General features: G+C 46.7%; 1 protein-coding gene and 1 pseudogene across 3 annotated transcripts in view; both read left to right on the forward strand.

The window, feature by feature from the left end:
* The first annotated feature begins 1103 nt into the window (after positions 1-1103).
* LOC110148287 (myosin light chain kinase 3) overlaps positions 1104-17858 on the forward strand; it is a 58668-nt gene continuing 41913 nt past the window's right edge. For 2 of the 3 annotated variants that reach the window (XM_020910211.2, XM_070451357.1), the window contains exon 1: positions 1104-2183. In XM_020910211.2, the coding sequence (XP_020765870.2) occupies positions 2100-2183 (84 nt within the window). In that variant the 5' untranslated portion in view covers positions 1104-2099. Of the gene's footprint in view, positions 2188-17858 lie in introns of all 3 variants that reach the window. The other variant, XM_020910213.2, reaches the window with a different exon arrangement.
* LOC139029969 (myosin light chain kinase 3 pseudogene) lies at positions 12894-14072 on the forward strand (annotated as a pseudogene).

The following is a 17858-nucleotide window of genomic DNA, read 5'->3' on the forward strand; positions in this document are numbered from 1 at the left end:
CAAAAACTACTGTAATGATGTAAAGTAATTAGCCTCCAACTAATAAAAATAAATGGAAAAAAAAAAGAATATCTATGACAAAAATACACACTTTTCTTGACTCTGTGGCAGAATGATACCCCTATACACCCCCATCCCCTCCACTTCCCACTTTCACATTTCTTCATCTGTAGAAATCTGTGCTCACTGGCCGCCTCTTTGTAAGGGTGGATCACAACTCCAGCTTACACTGTGCTTTTAATAAATTCATTGAGCACTAAGCTATGTTAGGCACTGTTATATGCATTTCATTTTCATTATCTCATTTAATCCTCAAAATAGTCCCACACATTAGATTTAGAGAGGTTAAGGTACTTGTTTAAAGTCAGACAGTAAGTGGCAGAGCTAAGCTTCAAACCTGGGTCTGCCTAACACCAAAACTTGAGCTCTGGCCTCTGTGCTGCACATTCACCGCTCAGCCGGTGAACCCTCATGACTGCGTGAGAAGAGAAACCTCACTGGGAGAGTAGATGATGGCCCCCCCAAAAGGTATTCACATCCTCATCCCTGGAACCTGTAAATGTTATTTTTTATGGTGAAAAAAGACTTTGCAAATGTGATTAAGAACCTCAAGATGGGAAGATTATCTTGGATTATCCAGGTGAGACCTAAACACAGTCACATAGATCATCATGCAAGGGGGGCAGGGGATCTGACTGCACAGAACAATTGGGAAAGCAGTGTGATCGTGGAAGCAGAGTGCAGTGATCGACCAGAAACCAAGAAATGCCAGCTGCTACCAGAAGCTAGGAAGGGAAGGTCTGATCTTCTTTTTTTCGCTGGGGGGAAGGACTTATTTTCTCCTGGAGCCTCTGGAGAAACCATGGCCCGGCTGACACCTTGGTTTGGCCCAGTGATATTAGTTTCAGACTTCTGGCCTCCAGAACTGTGAGAGAATAAGTTTCTGTTGTTTTAAGCCATTAAGTTTGTGGTAATTTTTTATGGCAATCACAGGTGACTTTGTGACCTCTCTAGGCCAGCTTCCTTATGTAAATGAGAATATTAATGGTAATACTTAGAACTTAAAAAATGTACAGTGCTAGCTTTTCCTTGCATAAGGTGAATGCTTGACGGAACTATTATCACTTTTAGGATCTGATAGGAAGACGTTTGCAGTGCTTTGAGGACACACAAGAAGGAGGGGTGGTTAACCCAGCCTCTGGTTCATAAACGCACCCGACCATCCAGTAAGGTTAATGAAGAAGTTAAAATTGATTTTAAAAGACAATATATAGCATTTTTTTGCCAAATGACAGAGTTCACACACAAAAAAATCTCCACCCCTAATTTCTAAGAGTGACTGCAATCATCAGAGGAAACCCTTTTCAGGTGATAACTCTTATTACCTGGTAGATGCCCTGGTGACTTCCTTATTTTTCTAGAGGTGATTCTGAATGGTCATTCCAGGACACGTTAATTAATGGACCATAAAAATAAACACTGCAACTGGAGACTGGAAGTGTAAATTCAGTTGCCTATCAGGAATGTAATCTGTGACCATGACACTTTGTCCATAGAAATGAACAGAGGGAGGGCTGGACTGGTCTAGGGACTTGGTTCCCAGGCATGTAAGGATTATTTCTCTCTGAGGGCTGGACAGGAGCTGGGCCAGAGAGTTTGCCTTTGAGCTGTTCCCATTTGTTCATCCAGCTCCCGGAGAGACGTCATTGCCTTCATTATGGGTTGCTCTGGGCTAGTGATGGAGGAGTTAGCAGGGTGGCCTGGAGTGGCTCTCTGCAGGCTGGTGCCAGCTGACACATGCCACTTTGGTTTCCAAGGAGCCAAGCTGTCCCCACTCACGCATGGCTGATGCACTTGTGGCTAAATGTGGTGCCACTAGGGCCCCAGGCCAGATTCAGGGCAGGAAATAGAATGCCACCTCCATCACCAGGGAAACAATGGTCTGCGTGCATGATTTAAACCAGGGCCAACAAGAAAGCTCAAAGGCACGGTCAGCAGAGGAAGGGAGACAAGAGAATGGCTTGCATGGATTTTGTCTTGGGTTATGACTGTTGACAAGCCACTTAACTGCCCCATGTTTAGGTTTATCTGCATGTAAGATGGAGGGAACAATACGCATCTCACAGGGGACTTATGAAAACAACATTTCTGATAGACCACTCGGAATCCATGGATGGAAGGTGGTATGTAAGTGCAGATGGTAAACTTATTGTGTGTGTGTGTTTTCAGCAGGTGCTTTAAGGGCATGCAGACCCTCTAGAAAACACATTTAGAGTCTGACCAAAAACAAACAATAGTAAAAACTAACAATCTTAAGTGCATGGATTTGTCTTTGGTTTTGTGCAGCTATCAGGGAATTACATGTGTAATTCAGACTTCAAATCTATTTTATTTTCAAACATTGCTGTGATTAGTCATACTTACGGCTCAAATCATTTGAGAATGCTATACTTGATTGCAGATGTTTGTCAACTTTGTTCTAAAAAAATTCCCAAATTAATTCTACTGTATAGTTTAATGAGTTGCATGTGTAGTCTGGAATATTTGTTTCCAAATTGGAAGGGGGCAAAAATCTATTTAAAAAACAAAGTGCAAAGAGGAAACCTTTCTATATCCCCGAGGGTTTACTGTTTCTGAGGAGTCCTGAGTCTGTTACATATACATTTGTTGTGTTCATTTAAGGTTAAGCAATCGACCTCTGACCTCCCTATAAGGTTATTAAATGTTGTTTTCTGTCAGCTGGGTTCCTGGGGGAGTCTGTTCTTGGTGAATTAACCTCTCTCTTGTGCATATTGTTGTCTAGAATAATTCCTGTGGGTCCAGATGAATCATGACTATTACAGAAAAAAATAACACAGATAATACACTTAAAAGTTAGAATAATTATATAAATGAAATATAAAAAAGAAAGATTGTTTGCAATTCTCTGATGCAGAATTAACCATATTGGCATATATGTATATTTTAAGCAAAAATGGGATTCTAATGTCTGTACTTGGCTGTTTTGTAACCTGCTTTGGGGGTGAAACCTTCCCCTATTGGATCTGGGAGGAATACCATAGATCCTCAGAGTGTCTGGCGCACAGTGAGGAGGGGTCCTACTTTGGTTGCAGGCATGGCGGTGGGGGGTGGGGTGGAATGAGGACCTCAGAGCATCAGTCAGCATTTATGAAAGAAGTTTCAAAGACTTGTTTTCTCAGATATCACTCCACTTCCTTAGCGCTAATGTGTTTTGGCAACAGCACACATCCCGGAACTGGTAAACACTTACTGATTTTAGTTTCTGTGTGGACGATGATCCTGTGCCCTCCCAATCCATTTACATTCCATCAGATCCACTGGTTCCCCCTTCCTCCTTTTTTTTTCATACTAACAGAACTTGATCAGGCATGCAGCACAATGCACAAATCTTATAGACTTTTGAATTGAATACTGCAGACCTGTATGCACGTATACATGAACCAGTGTAACCACCACCCAGGATATAAAACATCTCGAACATCCCAGAAGTGGCTCTGTGTCCCATCTGAGTCAGTCCCTCCTACCTCTAGGTAATCATTCTGCCCAGTCTTAGACACAAATTTTTCCATGTTATTTCCCACCTAAAAACATTCCGCAGGATTACTGTCCTTTTATCTTGCTCCTTTGGGTCTAAATGTCTCTGCTTGACTTTCCAGGTCCACTTTCTTAAGAGTCCTGCCTGCTGAATCATCTGGGCCTCCATTGACACCTCGTGGCCCAAGGCCAGAATGTGCCCTGTCACTCCCATCTGCCAGACTCGCTCTGGAGCTTTGTTCCCTTCGTGCCCTCACCGTTTCCTGGCCTGCCTGAATCTCACCCATTCTTCAAGGCTCTGCTCAAGTCCTGCTTCCACCAAGAAGTCCTTTCACTATGCTAAAATTTGTTTCCAATTTCTTTACCTCCCACTTACACTCTGAATTGGTTGACATCAAGCAACCAAGTTTCTGCAGAGACTCGGGGCCACGGAAGGCAGGCCACTCTGCCATCCCTGCTTATGGCTCCCAGTGACCATTCACAGGCAGTAGCACAGAGTTTTCCAAACCTCCCTTCTTCTCTCACCCATTCTCTTGCATCAGGGGGCTGCCTCAGTTCTGCTGCTCCCCAACCCCAGACCCTGCTCCCGGTCTGTCTAGCCCCCTCTCTCCTTCCCCTTCTTGGTGCTTGGCTACCCAGCTCACCAAATTCTCTCCTCCAGACCTCAGATTCTACCCATTCTTTAGATTTGACAGGAAAATTCCTGAGATCAAGCCCTCCTCAGAGGGTAGGGATAGATTGAGGGCTGAGAACTTGAGCAGATGAAGATGGGCTGCTTTTTTTTATCAGATATGGGAGGCCTGGAAACGCGGGTACATCACATGAGTTTGCCCTATCCCACCCACATCCTTCACACCCAGCAGTTAGTGGCTGTCCCATCTTCTCTGTTGTTCCAGTGTGTTAACCTTGCTCCCACCCAGACTTTCTGAGTTTCCCATGGCACAAGCAGAGATCTGAGCGCACAGGTATCAGCACAATAAAGGGTTTAAATAAGATATTGCTGTTAAAGTGCTTAGCACAATGTCTGCCATGGTCAGGCTTGGGGCTAATATAAAAAGCCTGCAACTCTTTCTCTGATTCCCATCAAGCCAGGTGTGTTAGGGGGTCTCAAAGTGAGTGAGTGTGTGTGTGTGTGTGGCCAGAAACCCTATCTACTATAGTGAACACAGGCCCTGGGGCCATGGCCAGCTCTGCACTGACTCTCCCTGGGACCCTCAGTCTCTTCTTGAGGAAAATAAGAATCGTAGTCCATGCAACTTAGATGAGTGTAAGTGTGAGCACATGTCAAAGCACTTTGCAGGTGGGGACACCTTACCACTATGAGCCGACAGGCAGTACAAAATGTTGGCATGAAACTTACTGGCCTAGCTCCAACTTGCAAATATAATTGTGTTTTTAAAGTGGCAGTTGGAAAATGCAGCCCCCCAAAGAAAATCGGGTTCTAGACAAGATGTTTCAATTAGACTCCTTCAGCTGTAAGCAGACTCGGGCGTTTGGCTGCCTGCATTGATATACAGGGTCTTACACAGACTTACAACAAAAGTCTGTCTAGTCCAAGATATGGTTTTTCCAGTAGTCATGTACGGATGTGAGAGTTGGACAATAAAGAAAGCTGAGTGCCGAAGAATTGATGCTTTTGAACTGTGGTGTTGGAGAAGACTCTTGAGAGTCCATTCGACTGCAAGGAGATCCAACCAGTCCATCCTAAAGGAAACTGGTCCTGAATATTCATTGGAAGGACTGATGCTGAAGCTGAGACTCCAATACTTTGGCCACCTGATGCGAAGAACTGACTCACTTGAAAAGACCCTGATACTGGGAAAGATTGAAGGTGGGAGGAGAAGGGGACGACAGAGGATGAGATGGTTGGATTGCATCACCGACTCGATGGACATGAGTTTGAGTAAGCTCCAGGAGTTGGTGATGGACATGGAAGCCTGGCATGCTACAGTCCATAGGGTCACAAAGAGTCAGACATGACTGAGCAACTGAACTGAACACTAACTTTGGAAAGTGACTTTGTCATCCCAAGCCTCAGTTTACTCACCTGTGAAATGGGGATATAGTTTCTTTCTCTTAGAATTGTTGTGGGGCAAAAGTAATTTATGTGACAATATAGCACAGTGCCTGACACATAAGAATGCTTGATAAATAATAGTGCTATTATTATTTCCTAGTAAGTGTTGCTCTGGACATGTTGAATGAATGAATAGCTGCTAGTGTGGGTTTGATTGATGAGGGTCCTTTTTGTTCTCTGATATTTTCAGGCTGCTTCCATCTGACCGTGCTTGGCTGGGAACAATTTTGACTAGGCATGTGAGAAAGGAATTGACAAAATGAAAAGCTTCAACCAGAGGTAGAAATGCTGCCTACAGAAGACAGTGAGATCCTGGGAGCAAACCCACCAGCCACCTGAGAGCTAGCAAGGAGGGTCCCTGAGGCCCAGGCCTGTCACGAAGCTGTCATTTCCCTCTCTGCTTCTTCAGAGAGCCCAGCTTGCCTCTGGTTTTATTCCTAAGTGCAATTCCTGGACTCATCCTGGCAGGACTTTTGGTATCTTTCTGGGTAGCCAGATGAGATAAGCAGTAGACGATTTTCTACAAAAGAATAAGTAACCATTGTAATATCTAGGGGCCCCTGCCCTGTGCCCACTCCCCGCACCCCCCGCCCCATCTCCTCAGACAATTGTCAGGGATGAGCCTGTGGGCAGAGGCCAATTTCATGACACACACACCCTTCTCAAATCCAGAAAGCAGGGTGGAGATTTCCATGGTCACTCTGAGGGCAACAATTTGGTCCAGTCTTTGTCTTTGACTTACTCAGTGGCCTTTAAAAAGTCCCTTCTCCTCCCCAGATTTCAGACTATCCATCTACAAAATGATGGGGTTGACCCTTACAGTCTCTGAAGTTCCTCCTGTCTCTGAAAGTGGCAGCGTGGTGTGAGTTATCAACCTGGGTTGCAATTCTGGTTCCACTGTTTTCTGTGTGGCTTTGGGTGAGCCCCTTAAGTTCTTTAGGTTGATCCCCCTCTGTAAAATGGGGTGATAAATAGTAATCTACCCTATAGGGTTGTGCATGCCTCCTCAGTCCCTCAGTTGTGTCTGACTCTGCGACCCTGCGGACTGTAGTCTACCAGATGCCTCTGTCCACGGGATTTTCCAGACAAGAATATTGGAGTGGGTTGCCATTTCCTTCTCCAGGAGCTCTTCCAGATCCAGGGATTGGACCCAAGTCTCTGAGTCTCCTGCATTGGCAGGATTCTTTACCACTGAACCACCTGGGAAACCCACACTATAGGGTTGTAGCAAAGTCTAAATAAGACATTTGCAGTTAAAGTACTTAGTACAGAATCTGCCCATGGTCAGGTTCAAGAAAGCAAGCTAAATATCAAAAGCCCGCACCCCCTACTCTGATTCCTGTCAGTCAGGCCAGGTGAATTGGGCCCTGGAGTGATATATGTGTATATCTGTATGTCTGTCTGCGGATGTATGCCAGGGCATGTGGAGGGTTTGGCCTCTCCCAGAGCACTCTGGGAAGATCTGTCCAAGGAGTCTCCCTGAGGGTAACAGCTGAGTTGGAGCCGGTATCTCATTCAGCAGAAGCCACAGCTCATGGCCTTCTCTTCACTGCAGCATGTCCCAGTCTTTGGGGCTCCAGATATCTTCATTGCTTCTTGAGTAGTTTTACTTGAAGAGGCAATAACTGATCCCTCCCAGCTTGGATGCAAGCAGCTCCCATGAAGAAAAGCAACCTGTTCTATTGCTGTCCAGGGCTTTGCTCTGTCCTGGAGGGCTGCCCGAAGGCAAGGAGTCTTAGCTCTTCTTCTGGCCCCCGCACCCGGGTTCTGGGTTTTGAACTCAGGTCAGCTCTGTCTGAGGACTCAATCCCTTCTTTTTTCTGTTGTTGGACCACACAGTGTTTGTTTCACACTGGACACTCAGCTAAGTGATGCAGGAAGTAGGCCCCCGGGAAGGCAGATACCGCCTAGCAAAGCAGATAACCAAGTGAAGCCTCTGGATGCCTCTGGGGCCCGGGGCAGGCTCAGAGATAAGCGGAAATGCCAGGCTTATCGCTGCAGCCCGAGTTCTAGAGAAGCCATCCCGGCCAGCCCACCTCGTTCCCTGGGCTCCGGGCAGTCGGGCATCTCCAAGCAGAGTAAACACTGGGCTGGCACGGCCGCAGCAGCAGGACAGGACTGTGCCTCACTCCGGCACTTCGCAGTCCCAGCGCCAGAGGCCAGCAGCGGGCGTCGAATTACACCCAGATACTTGCGGTAAGCAGGCCGGTCTGCTTTGAAGTAGGAACCCAAATAACAATTATTAGGTTCACAGGACAAAGGGAGCCTCAGTGACAATTGTCACCCAGATCTGAGTCCTCTTGGACCAAGAAACTCCATCAGCAACTTTTGGTTGATGAGTACAGCCTGGGGGTGGTCAACACAGGCCTTTCCTGCCATAGTGGGCAGACAAGGCCAACGGGCAGCTAACCCCGAAGCTGTCCACGTTGAACCCTGCGAGACTTTCTGAGGTTCTGTTTCATCTCTGGTTTCCTTTCGGGAGTAAGTGCAGCTTCGTGGAGAATGTGTTTGCACTTTCTGGTTGCACATCACGAGTGGTGCATGCGGGGTGGTGGCCTGGGGGGAGGTCAGGTGGCTGGGGGAGCTGATTTAGGTTTGGGAAGACACACCCTTGTCCCCTGCCCCACCCCACAATGAGGTGACTGAGTACGCTGCGGTGCTTGTAGGCTGTCCGTCTGGGGTGGGATGGGTGTGGTGAGGGGTGGTGAGTTCCGATCTCTACTGTTTTCCTGTACTTACTGTGTGCCAAGCGCTGTGCTGAGTGTTTTGCTTGTCTGAATGCTCAAATAGCCCTGAGGCTGCTGCACTGTTATGAGCCCCCTTTACAAATGAGGAACACTGTGTTCACAGAGGTTAAGTAAGTTCCAGCTGGCCCTTAAGGGCACTTAGGTGTACTTACCCACACAAGTAGGCAGTACACCTTTCCTCAAGATATGTGGCCTCCATCTCGCAGAAAGTTGTCTTATTTGATTTTGTTAGAACAAGACCCTTCCCTGCCTTGTGCTGCCACAGTTGTTAGAAGTCCACAAAAGTGCAAATTCTACCACATGTTGGCCTCCCCCAGATGTTGTACCTGTGAGCTCTGCAAAACCTACTTCCCATCCTGCTTGCAGCAAACACAATGAAGTCTTTGAGCAGTTCTTTCTGGTATTTGCCTCCAATTCTCTCCTCATCAATTTTGTTCATTATTTATGGATTTCCTTTTAAGGGAAATGAAGATTTAGCTCTCTCCATTTTCCCTTTGCAACTCTGATAGTATTATATATCACTGCTTTAACTTAATGCAATACTTTATTAATGCATGATATAATATATATATAATGTAACATTATAATGTGTTTGCTGTGCTTAGCCGCTGTCTGACTCTTTGTGACCCCATGGACTGTAGCCAGCCAGGCTCCTCTGTCCATGGGGATTCTCCAGGCAAAAATACTGGAGTGGGTTGTCATGCTCTCTCCAGGGGATCTTCCCAACCCAGGAGCTGAACCCAGGTCTCCCACATTGCAGGCAGATTCTTTACCATCTGAGCCACCAGGGAAACCCAAGAATACTGGAGAGAATTGCCATTCTCTTCTCCAGGGGATCTTCCTGACCCAGGAATCCAACAGGGGTCTCCTGCATTGCAGGAGGATTCTTTACCAGCTGAGCTACCAGGGAAGCCCAAAAGTCTGATGCTCTACCAACTGAGCTACCCAGGCTCCTGTATAAATATTATTCATTGAAAATTCAATCATGTACTTAAAATTTTTTTTTAAATTTTTTAGTTGGAAGATATTGCTTTACAATGCTGTGTTGATTTCTGCTGTACAACCGTGCAAATCAGTCATAATTATATATATAATCCTTCTCTCTTTAGCCTCCCTCCCCTGCTCCCATCCCACCCCTCTAGGTCATCACAGAGCTCCACACCAGTCTCCCTGTAATCGTGTATTTTGATTTCATTCTTTCCTGGTCTCTGATTTTCTTGGAGACTCTGATTCCTTTTGTTCCCCTTTTGCCTCGTGGCCGGCATCATACTGATGGCTAACATCTGAGCACTCACTGTGTGCCAAGCTTTATTCCAGGCGCCTCGCAAGCATTCTCAAGTGACCCTCCTGACAACTCCATGAAGCATGTGCATTGTTATTATGTTACACTCCAGGAAATACAGACTGAGAGAGGTTAAATAAACTGGCCCACGATTCTGCCTAATAACAGGCAGAGGCAGGAGTTAAATCCTGGTCATCTGACCCTAGGCCCCATACTCTTAACATTTTACATGTCTTTTAACTCTGTTAGATTTCATAATGCCTGTAGGATTTCTTTGATAAATTCGTTTCCTCTTGCTTTCCTTTCTCCACCTGAACTCCAATTAATTAGATGTAGGATGAGCTTAATCCACTGTCTCTCTTTTTTCTCCTAATGTACACATCTTCAGCTTTCAGTTCTGTTTTCTGGAATATTATCTTATTCCAGATAAGATAATATCTTCTTATCCCTGTATTGGATTTTTAAATGTTAACATTCATATTTGTAATTCCCAAGGCCTCTCTTTTATTCTATGCTTGTTCTTTTGCCATGATACCCTCTTCTTTTTTAATGGATGGAAGAGTCTTTCACACTTTTCTGTGGTTACTAATGAGAGCCTTTTTTGAAACTTTCTTCTGTTTCTTTTTTCCCTGTTTCTGCCACGATTATACTTCTGTTTATTTGTTTTGGGGCGCCCCTTTTTATCTTGGGAGCTTTCTTTCAATACCTAGTGATCCCTTCTTTCTGTCCACATTTCAGAATAAGGCAGAGAAACCTGGGTGGTGGGTTGAGGCTTGTTGACCGCTTGGCTTTGTTGAGGATCAGATGATCCCCAGAGCGTAGTACTGTTGTAGTGAGGACTGCTGCCTCTCTCCAGAAACAGATCTGTGATCTGCAGGGAAGGTAGGGCAGGAGAAGAGTCACAGCTTCGAATGGACTCCTCAGCCTTGAGTTTCTGCTCCTCTCTTCCTCCAACTGGGATCTCAGGGTCCACAAGCCTCTCTAAGGTTCTTCAGGAAAAGCTGGCTATCACCATAAAGACATTGGAAGGCTCTCAGGGTTCAGTGCACACTGGCCACAGCCTCCAGCAAACAGAGGTCTACATGTGCTTTTCTGGGAGTGGATCAGCTGTCAGTCCTCACCCAGGAAAGATGAGGTGTCACTGAACTTGCTACTCTGTAACCATCCAGCTTGGCTGCCTCTTCTCTGGCTTGCGTTCTCTTGACTTGGTGGGTGAAATGCCTCCCCGCGTCCTCTGGGCAGGCACCATGGCCCCAAAAGAATTGCCCGTGGCTCTTGCTGTGCCCTCTAACTCAGGGAGCTGGAGAGAAGCCATGCACCAGCCCTCAGAAAACCAATGTGCTCATAAACTAATTTCTCCTGGAGGCTAAGAAATGAAAGGGCTTCACAGTTGGTCCTGTTCATCAAGGAGGCCTAAAGACTTGTCCTATTGGCATATTCTGAGTTTTCTCCCAGAGGGTCATAGAGTTTACTTCTGGGAATTGTCAGAGCTTCCTGCCCTCTGCTCATTTGATCGTTCTGGGAAACCCCAGCAGCAGCCTCCTCCTTCCACATTCTCCCGGGGATCAGCCCAGCTCCCTGCTCCTACTGGAGCCTCCTTAGTTCATTCCTTCTATATAGTTGCCTTGGATACCTACATCCCAGGCACATTGGTACACTGGGGATCATGGTAAGCCAAAGTGGTGCTGTTCTGGGCTCAGGGGCCTTCAAAGTAGTTCTGGAACAGTAAACCCACTGACTTGCAATTACTTGTCACTTAAGGGAGACTAGGGGCAAATCCTTTTGCAATTTGAATAATTAACTTTTGATATAAATAGGTGTCTGGGACACTTACTTGTGACCACTGTGTTCACCTAGACTTTCAAAGTATCTTTCCAGATTTTATTAACCCAGGACTTGCCTGGAAGCAGGCTGCTCTGAGATCTCTTGAGCAGCGGTCATAGTGAAGCAGCCTGTGCCAAGCATTGGTAGGAATGGTCTCCCAGACACGGCATCTGTCTCTTTAGACTGTGGGGACTTCCTTTCACAAAGATTATCAGGACCTACTGAAGGACACTGTGCTGAGTGTTAGACTTACAGAGCTTTCTCTCGGCGGACATTTCCCAAGGTTGGATCCAGGGAACCACAGTTCCACAGGGAAGTGTTCAGCAGGAAGTGCGGGGAAGGAGTGAGTCCCTGATCGGATGCTGATTTCTTTCTGTGGCAGATGAGTGCTGCTGAGGTACACAGTGAATCCCCAGCAGTGTGCCCAGGGTGCCCCAAATTTCTTTTTCCAAGGAGAGTTTATCTCTGTGTTTTAAATCACAGTAAATGTAACAGACCAGTGCTCTTTGGAGCATGCTCTGGGCCATTGCACCAATGACACCTGGTCTGTGCTCCCAGAAGCGGGTCTGGATTTCTATATGGGCTGCTAAGGGCAGTTGTCCTGACAGAGGGGGTGGCGAGGGGTTTGTGGTCAGGCTGCACCCTGCGTTTACCACTCACCTGTAGCTTCAGAAAGCAAGATGATCCCAGGGTGCTTTTAGATGTCAGAGTTCCAGGTCGAATTTATTCTCAAAATTGCTTTCATTCAGAAGGAGGGAGTCTAAGGGGATGCTAACACTCACCTCCCTGATGCCGGCCTTCACCAGAGATATGCTGTCCTCAGGAGGTTGTATGCCCGGGGCCACCTTGGACAGAGTCCCTCTCTGGCCCTGCTTTCTCTCTATGAGGACCTGGAGGCAAGTGGGGCCAGTGGACTGCTCCACGGCAGCCTCGGGCACTGTGGTGCCCCCTTGCACCCCACCTTAGTGTCAGCTTGAGCGTTGTCCTTTTATCTGCTGTATTGTTGATGTTTCTGTGAACATTCCATTTGAACCAAGGGTTTCTGATGCTAAAACATTTGGAAACCACAGGAAACATGGGTCCCCTTGCTCTCTAAGGCCCTACTGTGTCTGCTTCAGTTTTTTCCGTTTATAGACTGAATGCCTGATGCCTGTGTAGTCATCCTGGGGGGAGAAAGGGGTGGCGGCAAATGGTCCCCAGAGGGCTCTGCAAGGAACATGGCCTGCAGGATGACGCTTGGGGAGTAACCTAGGTCCTCGCTAGTCCCTCACTTCTATTTTTAGGTACAAGTGATTAGTGACTGGGGGCCCCATGTTGGGGTGGGGGGGAATGTGTACACTCACTTCTACAGCAGCCTAAACACCTTTGCGGTATCAGCAAAGCAGGGGCAACAAAATTTCATTTTTAATTTGCAAAAGAATCAAATTTTTTCATCATGACAAAAATCAGAACTCTGTTAAATGGCCTCACATTTATTCCTGTTTTGGTCTTGCTTCTTATTGTGAATTGGGTGTGTATGTGGTTTGGGTGGGAGCCATGTACTCCTCAGTGCTTTGGGTCTCTTAAGCCCTTCCTCTGCACTGGTGTTCCTGAGGCCCCCTTGTAGAGTCCAGCTTTCAGGACGTTACCTAAAGGATTCCTTTTCTTCTAACCTTTAGTTTCAGCTACATGAACGCCTGCCTGTCCTGGGCAGATTCTTAAAATATTTGCCCATCAGCAGCCTCTCAGAGAGGAATGTTAAATGCTGCCATGATGTCAAAGGGGCCCCGAGGAGAAGGGCCTGGGCCAGGCCCAGCCTGTCACTCATGGCCACGGCAGAGTGGGAGATAAGCAAGGCAACGGCTCGCGGAGAGCCTGGTCCTCTGGGCTCCCTGAAAACCCCAGGCAGTCCCTAGCTAGGGAACAATGAACTTCCAGACACCACTGCCCAAGTGAAAGCCAGAGGTCTGTGGCTCTTCCGAATCTTCACCCTTGGAGAGTCTTCATCAGGATGTCAGGAGCCCCTAAGGAGAGTTTGGGGCCCCAGGGGCTGCCGGGGCTGGGCAAGGCCTGCTTAACCACCATGGACAGAAAGCTCAACTTGCTGAATGAGAAGGTTGACAAACTGTTACATTTCCAAGAAGACGTCACGGAGAAACTGCAGTGTGTGTACCAAGGCATGGGCCACCTGGAGCAAGGCCTGCACCGGCTAGAGGCCTCCCGTGGTCTGGGCCCGGCTGGGGCTGACCGCTCTCCACCGTCTGACGCTCAGACTGGGTGGCCGGAGGTCTTGGAGCTGGTGCGGGCCGGGAGGCAGGATGCCGCCCAGCAGGGCGCCAGGCTTGAAGCCCTCTTCCGGATGGTGATGGCTGTGGACAAGGCCATAGCTTTGGTGGGGGCCGTGCTGCAGAACTCGAAGGTGGTGGATTTCATCATGCAAGGGAGTGTCCCCTGGAGAAAGGGAAGCCTGGCTGATGTCCCTGAGGAGGTTGGTTCCTGCTTCTGTGCCCCGGTGCCCTTCTGGCTGGAAGGGAGGCTCGGGGCCCTGGTGGGTTGCCCAGATAGGAAGCTAGTCTTTGGAGAGTGGGAGGGCTGTTGTCTCCTCTAGTGTCTCCTGCATGACCTGTTGATGGGAAAAAGGAGAGGTAGAAGCTTAAAGGCCACAGGTGGATTTCTGGACAGGGAGGACAGTTGGGTTTCTCCCTTGTGCCCTGGTGAAGACTGTGGGGCCCTGGGCAGTGTGGGGCACCTAGAGGCGGGGGGCAAATAAGCCACTAGGGAGAGGAGGGCAGTTATACTTCTCTGACATCCGAGGGACTTCTCTCCTTACACCTGGGTGGGAGAGAGATGGGGACCACTCAGTTCACCCTGACAGAGCCCCCCCTTCGGAAACCCAGACCCCCCCTTCCTGTCCCCAACCTTGTGCCCTGTCCCCGAGTGGGCGGAGCATGCAGCTGCCTGTGGGGAGATGAGTGTTGACAGTGACCCATGGGGGACACGGGCTGGAGCCAGAACCTGGGGGTGGAGTGTGGCATTTCTGGGAGCGGCTGTTCCCAAGGGTTGCATAATCAGATCCACTGGCTAAAGGACGCTTGGCTGGGGTGCGGGGTGTTTGTGTGTGCATGAGTGTGAGGTGTGTAGAGGCAACACTCTGTTTGGGAACAGCTAAGGGTCAGCCACCTAGCAACTCGCAGATGTTGGCCTGGAGCTACCCTTTCAGATCTTTGCAGCCTTCCCCCTCATGGAATCTGAGCTTGACTCTGTGTCAGTGACTGAGGCTTTCCGGAGCAAGGCTGCAGGACTTTGCCTTCCTTCCCGCCCCCAGCCAGGCCACCTCCAGCCAGGCCAGAAGTTGCTTTGCAGACCCCTTTCCCTCCTGCCCTGCAGCTTCTCCACAGCTGACCCCTCCCGCCCCAGCTCTCTGTTTTCTGCACCTCCCCTGAGAGTCAAGCCTGTAGGAAAGATATGACCTTCTGCTCTTGACTATGATAACCAACCTCAGCTTTAAAAAAGAAAATAAATCTAATTTATGCAATGGCAAAAATCATTCTCCCTCCTACTCATCCCCCAGTCCCCAGGACAACCCTCCTCACCCAACTATCATAGGAGCCTATTTCCTGTGAAACCTTCCTGACAGAGACGGTTAATCTATAAGCACATTGGTATACACACCACCCTCTTTGTTCAGTTTTAACTAAAATATTATTCACATTGTACTGGGCTTGATTATTTTTAAGATTTTTTGGGCATTATTTGGGGCATTGTTTCATATTTATAACTAGAAAATGTTCTTGTTTTTTAAGTTGCAGAGAGTTCTATTTTTAAGAATGTGTCTTAATTTGTTAAATCAGTCCCATATCATTGTATACATTATTTCTCATTTTTAGCTTTTATAAATAATGATGCAGTGACTATCCATGGAATTGTGAGTTTATCTATATGACACACTCCTAGAAGTGACAATGCTAAACCAAAGGGTAAATTTATACAATAAATAATGCCAAACCAACCTTCCAAGAAGTTATTCTAATTAAGTAACATGGGAATGCTTGTTGCATTCCTATTTTTGCTAACAAAGCATATTATCCAGTTTTTCATTCATTGTCTGTCTGGCGAATGAAAACATCTGTTTCTTTAAACATGTGTTTCTCTAAAAATTTTTTTTAATATAAAAAATGTCAAATGAATAAAACTAGGTTAGTATAATGAACCCTGTCAGCCCACAACTAGAGGCTGTTTCCCACCCACTTCCCTCTTTCCAGATTATTTTAAGGAAAATCTGAGACATTGGATCCTTTCTTCCATAAGCAACTCAGCTAATATATCTAAAACATAAGGGGTCTTTTAAAAAACGTTAGCATGATACCCTTCATATCTAAAAGGTAAACAGTAACTTGATATTACCAACCAGTGTTCAAATGTCCCTGATCAACTAATGTTTTATTTGTTAACTTTTAAAATTTGTTTCTTTGAGTTAAAATCCAAATAAGGCAATTGGTTACATGTTTTTAAGGTTACTTTTTTTTAATTCATAAATTTTCCCTCTTTTCCATTTTCATTTTTTTGTCTTTTTCTTGATTTTTAAGAATTCTTCATATATAAGTGAAGTTAGCTGTCTCACATGTTGCAGATATTTAGGCATTTCTGCATAAGGCAAAGCCATGGAACTTTCTATTTTCTTACCATAGTTCTTGCCTGTGATTGATCTGGAACATGACTGATCTCTCTTCTGGTCTTTGTATTTAATATACATGTTAGTAGCTATCTATAGGGCTAGATCTAATCTCCCAGTTAGGCTGTCATCTCCTTACCTTACCCCCATGAGAAACCTCTGCTTCCTTCTGTGTGCTGGCAGGGCTTTCTCACAGAGGGTGTCAGAAAATGGGCGGTTAATAGGTGAGACTGAGCCCCAGCTTTTAAACACACTGTGGATGCTGAAAACAGAGCATTGTGGAGACTTTCTGGAGACCCTCTTGTATTTCCTAGGAGAGTATGGGCATTGCAATTTGTGGAATTGAATGCCGTCCTAGCACTGGCTGCCAGGACTTCATGAAGCTTCTCCTCAGGTCTGGATTGCCCAGTGACACTTCATTTGGTTATAGCAATGGATCGGATTATTACTGGAAGCCACATGCTCTCTCATGGACGGAGTCAGGCTCAGCCAGGGTGCACAGAATCACAGTCAAACTGCTCAGAATGCATCAGTCCTCCAGGTGCCTAGGTGTTTGGGGTTTATCCTCCTCCTTCTGAATACATCCAAACAAGACCGAGACCAAAAGATTGAGCCTTGAAGTCAAAATTAATCTCTGCCTCTGTGTGTGTGTGTGTGTGTGTGTGTGTGTGTGTGCATGCACCTCCCTCCACCAAACACAGGGGGAGGGAGAGGATAGTCTGAACCCCACAAGGTCTGCCAAAGGACAATCTGTTTGAATCAGTCTGTTTGAATCTTTCTCCACTGGTAGGTGAAGCAGGAGGCAGCCATGATAATGCTTCCAGTTCCCCAGCTATCAGGGTGGCAGGACAGAGTCTGTAGAAAGAGACCCAGGGAGAGATCTCCCTAGAGCAGGGGATCCAGGTCACGATGATGCTGGTGATAATCATGATGACAATAGCCAACCTTATTAAGTGTTCCCATGTGTTATGTTGTTACCATTAAGAGGGCAAAGCTTGCTGTCCTGGAATCACACAGACATGAACAGGAAACAAGACTGAGAGAAGTGGTCACAGGGTAGGAAAATCAGTGGAACCAACCTGGAAGCAAGTAGAACCCTGTGTACTGCCCTCCACTCCCACCTCAAGTATAAAGACCGCTCCACACCCCCTGCCTTTTGTTTGTAAGAAAGCTGAAGTCTCCCAGGCCTCACAGAGTCACAAAAGAGCAGGCTCAAGCAGCTAATGATTAGGACACTAGAGTCACAGACCCAGTGTCTGATACATGCTCCTGAGTTGTTTCACAGACACTGTAACTGCCACCAGGGGGAAAAGGCCAGCTGCATGTTGACCAGACTGCAGCCATGCCATAAACTGCTCCATCTTTAGTAGTACTGAATTTATGGCTAGGGCAATTTCAAGAACTGGCCTCAAGAGAATGGTATTAACACTATTGCTCATAACAATCTATAACTTTGTGGGTATTAGAATAATTATAACTTGCTCTGCAAAAATATGTAAGCAGGCAACTAAAATTGTCAGCAAAGAGATGGTACAGATTCAAGTCAACATCTTCACTCTGAAAATACAATGTCTTATGTCAGCATGAAGAATTTACAGAAGTCAGACAGATCCCTAATCCCAAAGGAATGGAATATGGCGCCCTGTGTCAGCATGAAAGAGTTACAGAAGATGGATTTTCCCTCATAATTCCAAAGAAATGGAATGATGTTTTGACAAGTGG

Source organism: Odocoileus virginianus, chromosome 20 (genome assembly GCF_023699985.2).
Source record: "Odocoileus virginianus isolate 20LAN1187 ecotype Illinois chromosome 20, Ovbor_1.2, whole genome shotgun sequence".
NCBI lineage: Eukaryota > Metazoa > Chordata > Mammalia > Artiodactyla > Cervidae > Odocoileus > Odocoileus virginianus.